This window comes from Miscanthus floridulus, chromosome 17 (genome assembly GCF_019320115.1).
Source record: "Miscanthus floridulus cultivar M001 chromosome 17, ASM1932011v1, whole genome shotgun sequence".
In the NCBI taxonomy this organism is placed as follows: Eukaryota; Viridiplantae; Streptophyta; class Magnoliopsida; order Poales; family Poaceae; genus Miscanthus; species Miscanthus floridulus.
Genome location: NC_089596.1, coordinates 80274137 through 80281911, shown reverse-complemented (window position 1 = coordinate 80281911; position 7775 = coordinate 80274137). Strand labels below are relative to the sequence as shown.

The following is a 7775-nucleotide window of genomic DNA, read 5'->3' as shown; positions in this document are numbered from 1 at the left end:
AGATGGGTACGAGGAGAGAGAGAGAGAGAAGACACGTACACCGCTATACCTACTAGCGCGCGTCAAGAATGAGGGTCGGTCGGACGCATAAAAGACCATCACAATTCACAACTATGATAGGTAAGATATATATCATAGATGGTCAATATATTGCTAGTCACAGAGATTGAATATGAAAGTAGTGGATGGCAATGCATAAAAGGCAAATATTCTCCTTATCCTTTGGATTTATTATAGACCGGTTGACACAACCGCGACAGGATTCGTTGATGCAACATCGACAAGATTTTTTAGCAACGCTACATATTATGTTTATGATGAAGAAATACCAGGGTCAGGCCTAAGATGTGCAACTTGTGTATTCAAATTTCAAAGGGTACTTTTTATTTATAGCCTAAATCCTTATATGTGCTTCAAGATATTAAGGCAAACTAAGACACTTATTCGCGGCTGCTGCGACAGTAAAAAATGATGACATATGAACCTGTTACAGCACTACAACACGGGCACCCTGCTGTCCCATCTTCTGATTATTCTATGTTTCCAACGACCTCAGCATCCTCCCCAGCCTTCGCCATTTCAATCTTAACAGAAGGTTCCGCGGAAGCGCCATTGTTCGTCGATTCCTTCTTGCTAGCAGCACCAAATCCCTTCAACCCCCTCCCCGACGTCCTCTTACTCGTCTTCGCCCACACCAGGACGCCCTTCTGCACATGTTCGTTGAAGATCTCCTTCTTGTAGCAGCTCCCCATCTTTTGTGCAAAAGGGAGCAAAGCGTTTAATCATCGTAATAGGAGTTTTGAGGATAACAGATTGTATAAACAATCCATATCTGAAGTCTGAACGCTGGCGCACCTGAGTTACAATTGCATACAGAGGCAGGGTGACGTAGCTACATATAAGCTGGATAAGAACTCTGCAAGTACAAGGCGTGGATGTAAGTGTCAAGAGAACATACTGAGACTTGCATTTTCCCTATGGCATGAATGGGCAATAAGCTGGAGGATTCTGAAATGATTAAAATACCCCATGACAAGCCTCGGCACGATAAAACCAACAGATTCCATGATGCATGCGTCGAATCCGTAAGTTGTCTAGAAACATTAAGGAGGGTCAACAATGCTGTTTGTTATGAGTTATCACATCTCTGTGCGCTTTACAAATGGTGCATAAAAATACTTACCAGTATCCAGAAGAAAAACGCAATCTCAAATGAGTTCTGAAAGAGTATGAAGTGGATCAGGTAAAGGATAATCCTAGGCTTGCCGAACCAGAAGTGCCTATCTGATGGTTTTACGATCACATCGCCATCGATAGCTGTGTGCTTCTTAGCTACATCATGGACTAACTCAGCTATGATGTGCTCCAGCTTAGTGCCAACAGCTAACAGAAGCTGAAACAAGTAAAGAGCTGTCCAGTAAGCACGTAATACTAACTAGGCACGCGGTGGTCAAGGATCAATAGACAACAGTTAATCGTATTGTTTAGAGTATGTGCAAGGACCAGCCTATAATTAAAGCAAATAATTCACTTCATCAGGACGTTGAGAAAATCAATACACGGTGAAAGGGTACCAGGTTTGGTACCCCTGTAAAGGCCAAGCAAAAATGGTGAACATCAGGCAACTATGACATATTTCTCCAATGCAAGAGTTTATGGGTCCTTTTTAGCGATCTACATAATTTAGACATTAGAGAAAAAACTAGATTGCCACTTAAAACAACAAAGTATAAGCACTTTTTTTCGAACACGCAGGAGACCTGCATATGTCATTGTGTTAAGAAAGGAGAAAAATACGAGATACGAAGCAGTAGTGTGCAGAGAAAGAAAAATATAAGCACTTACAAAAAGTGGAAGGAAAGAAATCCAAAAGTATACGTGCCAACCTGCAGATTAATGGAAAGGAGTGGTAAGTTGTTTTTAGAAGCTTAAATATATACTGAAATATTACAACAATACCTAGCTATCAGTTGAACAGGACAAATTAACTCGTCCTGCACAAAGACAGGGCAGGAAAATAGAAATAATAATAATGGTCTTTTCTGTTAACATAGGATAGCTAAGTTTTACCGTCAACATTCAGCAATAGAAATATCACCACGAAGATCCACAAGTACCAGCTAAAAAAGGAATAGAAACAACATGGTTATGTTTATTCAGGAAAGAAGATCTGCATCAAACTTTAAAAAGAATATATAGACATGTGTACCATTCTTTGGATTACCTGATGCCTACTACTTTCCTAAAATCAGCCTCTAAAGCCCTTTCCATGTATCCATAGAAATCAAATTTTGGGTTGGAAGGGCAGTGAGTCTGTAATGAGGGGAAAACCCATGTTTACAGGCCAGGAAAGAACACAATATTAGCTTATCATTTGGGCAGATGCTTACCATGATAAAACCAAGACGCATTGTGGTGTAATCTGATTTAGATACTGATCTATAAAACTGCTTAACAAAAGAATGCTGAAAAAGAAAGGAAAGTGAAGGCTAATAAGTTCACCAATAGTAATAGAAAGCAATTGCCACAAGATAAAAAAACACATGTATGCAATAATGCAAACGTGACTAATAAATGAAGTTACGCGACAAAAGATAGAAGATAAAAGAAGACATGAAATGCACTACTTACCAGCCAACTCGATATTATAGTTCGTTTCTTGATAAATTCGTCATGTACATTGGTTACCTTGTTAGGCCCTGAAATTTCAGTCCATTTTATATTTTAACAAAAATATAAGTGACTCTTCTTTTGCGAGTAAAAATAAGCATATCATAAAGAACATCTTTTTAAATGAACCAGGCAGAAGACCTGTTGGTTATATTAAAAAGAAGTTCAATCCTGACTAGATATAATAAAACAAAAGAAGCACAACAGAGCAACATGACTCCATTGACAACTAAAAACAACAACTGCACCAAATGGTTGGATCGAGACATCAACACAATCCAAACAACATATACTAGTGAGGCTATTTATATCCTCATGGAAGTACCAAGAGGGCAAGAGGTACCGCTAATTATAATTAGGGAGACACCAACACCAAAATGTATTGTAGTAACTAGCACCGGAAATCAGTACCCCATATACTAAATTTTGGTACCTCCCTTGTTATATTTTTGGTACCTTTCCAAGGACCATAAAAGACCACGGAAACGAAGAAGCTCCTTAAATCGATTTGCAGTCGCACAAGAAGACTAAAGACTAGTTCAAATGCAAGTGTGGCACCGCAATAAAATATGAGTAACAAGCTAGATCCTGATACCATTTTCACTAGCATCTTTCTGAATTTCATCCTCCCACTGTTTCCATTGGTGTATCTGAGTAATTAAATACTGTAAGAAACAGACAGCAAAAGTAGAAAGAGCTCTGCTGCTAAACTGCAAGGCATACCAAAAGCTGCATACCTGTACACTTCCTAAAAGCATAGTTGTGCAGCTGAAAGTAACATGTGTGATTGCCATAACAAATATGAAAATGTGCAGCTGATGTGTGGCTTCAAGGGACAGAAGTGGAACTTTTCCCTGTAAAAAACAAACAGTACAACTTAGATATACCATTAAAATTAAAACATAAGTAAAAAGAAACACCTCGATTGACGAATCCTTCTAGCATCATTTACTAGTTAATTAAGAGAGAGAAAAAAAGGTATGAGTTATCCTCTACCTAAAAAGAAAGGTAGCTACAAAGCCTACAATTAAGTTGTAGGAAGGTTGTTTTCAATCTAGGACTACGCTAAAAAGGGGTAACAACATAAGCAAACCAAGTACATCATGATAAAACACGATGTGTTAACCAACCATGTGCCCATCTGATCTTAGAAAATATAGTTAGCCTCTGAAAAATAGTACTGTAATCATCAGTTCGAATTGTCTAAACAAATTCCCAATCTAATAGAAATTGACACAATTTATACTAGAGAAAGGCATCATGCCAACTCTCCTTTTTCTGTCTATGGTGCCAATTATGACCAAGTCTTATGTCCCTGTCTCTCCACCTGGATTATAGTATTCCAACTTAGGCCTTGTTTGGATCCACTCAACAAAAGTTTAGCTAGCTAAAATTTCAAAGCTAAAATTTAGCCAGCTAAAAGTTCTCCCAGCTAAATTTTAGCTAGGGTGTTTGGATCCACCAGCTAATAGACTCAGCTAAACTTTAACTGGGTTCAGCTAGGTTGAAACAGCTAAACCGAGCTAAACTTTAGCTGGTCTTTTAGCTATGCCGTTTGGATCCCTAGCAGCTAAATTTAGCCGGCTAAAGTTTAGCTGGTGGATCCAAACAAGCGCTTAGAAGTTAGCCCAAAGCCCTAAACATAGAAAATTTAGAAATTGACAGCAGAACATGGCATCATCACATTTCTCAGACTGAAAAAACATTCATCGTGTTTAGTTGGTCTAGCCAACACGTGGCTGTCATGACCGCCAACTCGAGTGGCTAAGTTTGGGCTCTTAGCTTTTATGTTTGGCTTTCGTTTTGGGCCTTTGGCTAAGTCGGTCAGCCCAGGTGGCCTTGTAATGGTTTGCGCCGGAAATATAAGGCGCCGGACCTGTCTGTGAGTCGTTACGGAATAACAGAATCCTGAACTCGTCTTCCCGTCTAACAAATTAGTTGGTGGACGCAAATCAAAATCATATCTTACTAAATTTCATCTAACTGACCACCATGGCTCAAACAAAAAAATTTGTAATGGACAATAAGGTTTATTCCAAAATTCTAATTCCGGAGTCTGATCACCTTATTATGGCAGTGCTCAGACCCAACGCCTGCACTCAGCAGCCGCCTACCGATCCTGCCAAGGGTAGTCCCGACAGCAACGAAATGCTTCTTGGTGGCATGTCGCCTACCGGCGTGCTCATCTGGCTTCTTGCATGGCAGCATGTCGAATGTCCATCCTTCAGGGATGCATGTCTTCTGGATGCTCCCCTGGAACACCGTCAACAGCAGGGAGATGAACCCCAGAAGCATCAACTCTGCAGCACATCACACAAAGACAAAGAGCTAAGGTTTGTGCGGTAAACTATCTTTAGCTTATCCTAGCCGCACAGTACTTTTGTAACATCGATGGGTGAGGCCGTTTGAATGGTTGCCGTTCGCTTGCGTCTTGGGACGGAACGATCCGTTCTGGCACTCACAGTTGTAACACAAAATTCCTGCCTTCTCTTCTTAATGAAATACGGGCCTCGATCCGCTCGTGAAAAAGATCTTTATCTTATCCGGAATCATAGAGAAGGGCCTTTCTATATTCTTCCTTTTTGCTAAAAAATAATATTTTGGTGAAAAAAATAATACCCTCCAACGTCTTTTTATTTAGATTTTCAAATATTATCATTATCCGTTCCAGATTTCTCATTAGTCAAATATGGAGAGCACGATTGGCTCTCTAGTGTGGCATAAGATATAAAAAACTATTGGAGGGTGAAATGATATAGAAAACACGTTTATATTCAAATGGCACTCCAAAGGATGATTTAGAGAGTGGATTTAAAAAAAAACACTCTTGGAGATGCTCTAAGATTTTGCACCGGGGTCATCGCATACCTGGAAAAAGTTCCGTCTTTTTGCTGTTATATAAATCACAAAAGTTTTTCCTTAGATGCATTTTTAAATAGCGCAATCACCTGGTTTCTTTCCGGGTCCTCTTCTCCGAAGGAAAATCAGTCCCTGATATTCTTAGTAATCAAACCATAATGCGGAAGACTCCGTGTATGCGAGTTTCATCGCCATAAAACTTATTTTATCCCGCAAAATTTTTATCCTCTCTTTCCATCTATACTATCTTGAAGCGAAAAACAAGGAGGAAAAATGGAGGCACCTTCTTTGATCTTGAGCAGCGCCTCGTAGAGCGGGCGCCTCTGCTTCTTCTTCTTGAGCTTCTGCAAGACATGACAGGCCGGTCGGTCACCCAGATTAGCGCCATGGCCGTCAGCGGGAGATCGAGCATAAAATAAACCCGTATCCAACAGAACGGCTGAGTGAATCCAGGAAAGCAGAGCATGCATACACACCTTGCCGAGGTAGTGGAGGCCTCGCTCGGCCAAGAGCGAGATGAGCACAATGAGCGAGCAGACCGCCGCGACGATCCACGTCGGTGTTAACTCCAGCGCCGTCGCCTCGGTCTCCTCCTCGTGCGCCATTCAGCCCCCGTCCGGCCTCCACTACTCCTACAGAAAGCGTCGAAATAAAGGAAACGTGAACCGTCTCGCCTCTCCCGGAAGGAAACGCGCAGCAGTCTCGCTTCTGCTAGTTGGCCTGTGCTGCAGCTGCTGTACCTGTATATGTATATATATATATATCTACCAAGTTTCCAACTGCTGCTATTCAGCAGCTTGAATAGCTGTTACTTAGCAGCTTCGATGTGTGCAGTGCAGCTATTATTACTACATATTATTCGAGGTTACGTTCGAGCTGATGATCGCAGCTAATTGGATGTGTCCCAAGTTTCCATTTCCACCTGCATACTCGAGGTTCGAGCTCATCGCAGCGTCCGGGCTGCTTGAGGCGAGCCGATCTTCTAGAGATATATATCCAGACGACCCGGCCGCTTAGATGATTGGATAATATGAGTAATTACTGGAGTTGATTAGGCGATCGTTTCGGGAATTCTACGTTGCGGCATGTCGCGGCATGCACGTAAGCTACTGGACATAGATGGATTAGTTAATCCATCAACCCGTGCTCTCGTACGGGTTAGAATTTTTTAGACATACACATTGTTTCATACATCTAAGTAATAAAGAATTGTTATATTAAATTGAATGTTTTTATCTTTGTTTATTTCTACAAAATAGACATAATATTTCATTTAGTCTAAATCCAAATTTTTTTTTTGCAAGGGACTTATTTATACGATTTTGATCCATATTTGTATTTTTACATTGCATGGCATCTTTTTATATTTTAAATATGTAATTAACTATGGCGGCCCTTGTTGTTGCATCTCATATCTTATGAAGTAATGAATCTCAATTTATTTTTTAAAAATTTTATTCTTGTTGACTGCTACATACTTTTTTGCCTTCAAGTTGAAACTCTTGTGATTATTGTATTTTTTTATTAACTCCACCTTTTGCACTTTTTAACAATAAGGATAAGGATTTTTGGTCTTAGAGTACGTTCTTAAGTACTACAATAGCAAAAGTAACGCGACATATCATTTAAGATAAGTGATAGAGCTTGAAGTGAGATCTCGGATGGGGGTAGTAGTGCTAACCTCAAGAGTATTTGAACACTTATAAGCTATATAATGATGGACGTTTTGCTCTAAAGTAATCTTAAAGGGTTGAGAAAATATAGCCATTAGTGGTCTCTCATACTTCTCACGATGATTGAATTTTCTACTATCAATATAGACATGTCAAATATTTAGTTAATACATCAATATATCTAAAGCAACAACCTATATAAATTATATATCATGATTACTAATATGGTTTTAAACAATTTGTTAGTATTATTAGACATGAGTTGTTAAGAAAATATTTTTTGTGATGAAACATAACAAAAATATTTATCACTCATGCATGCTTACTTTTATCAAATCTTAACATATTAATATTAATAGAAATGGGTAATGTATAAATATATACATGCTTTATATTATTTTAACATTTTTAATAAAATATGTTGGTAATTTTAAATGCAAATTTTAGAGGATATTTATTTTTCAAATAATAAGATAAAGATTGGGTTACATAAATTATCTATCATAATAAGAGTACATGGGTAGTTAGGTGCAAATTTAGATATGATTTAGATCATGTTTCTTAATGGCATAT

At 39.0% G+C, this 7775-nt stretch overlaps 1 protein-coding gene across 3 annotated transcripts; it reads right to left on the bottom strand.

The window, feature by feature from the left end:
• Nucleotides 1-226: 226 nt before the first annotated feature.
• LOC136517616 (MLO-like protein 1) lies at nucleotides 227-6235 on the bottom strand. Of its 3 annotated transcripts, XM_066511240.1 has the most exons (14): nucleotides 6006-6235; nucleotides 5813-5873; nucleotides 4735-4970; nucleotides 3408-3524; nucleotides 3266-3320; nucleotides 2632-2699; nucleotides 2391-2465; nucleotides 2225-2313; nucleotides 2071-2120; nucleotides 1846-1886; nucleotides 1184-1393; nucleotides 1027-1094; nucleotides 856-916; nucleotides 227-752 (listed from the first exon to the last, which is right to left on the bottom strand). In XM_066511240.1, exons 1-14 carry the CDS (start codon nucleotides 6132-6134, stop codon nucleotides 531-533), a joined length of 1482 nt encoding a protein of 493 aa, XP_066367337.1. In that variant the 5' UTR covers nucleotides 6135-6235; the 3' UTR covers nucleotides 227-530. The 3 variants fall into 3 exon arrangements, with proteins under 3 accessions (XP_066367337.1, XP_066367339.1, XP_066367338.1); XM_066511242.1 differs by lacking the exons at nucleotides 5813-5873; nucleotides 6006-6235 and adding an exon at nucleotides 5049-5120; XM_066511241.1 differs by lacking the exon at nucleotides 856-916 and having other exon boundaries at nucleotides 723-855; nucleotides 959-1094.
• Nucleotides 6236-7775: the final 1540 nt, after the last annotated feature.

Bases quoted from the DNA above. Each gene is read 5' to 3' on its own strand.
- LOC136517616 (XM_066511240.1), bottom strand. From the start codon at position 6,134: ATGGCGCACGAGGAGGAGACCGAGGCGACGGCGCTGGAGTTAACACCG. The intron at 2,700-3,265 runs GTATCAGGATCT...CTGAAATTTCAG, and splicing joins GAAAGATGCTAGTGAAAATG to GGCCTAACAAGGTAACCAAT. The intron at 753-855 runs GTGCGCCAGCGT...TTTGCACAAAAG, and splicing joins TGTATGCAATTGTAACTCAG to ATGGGGAGCTGCTACAAGAA.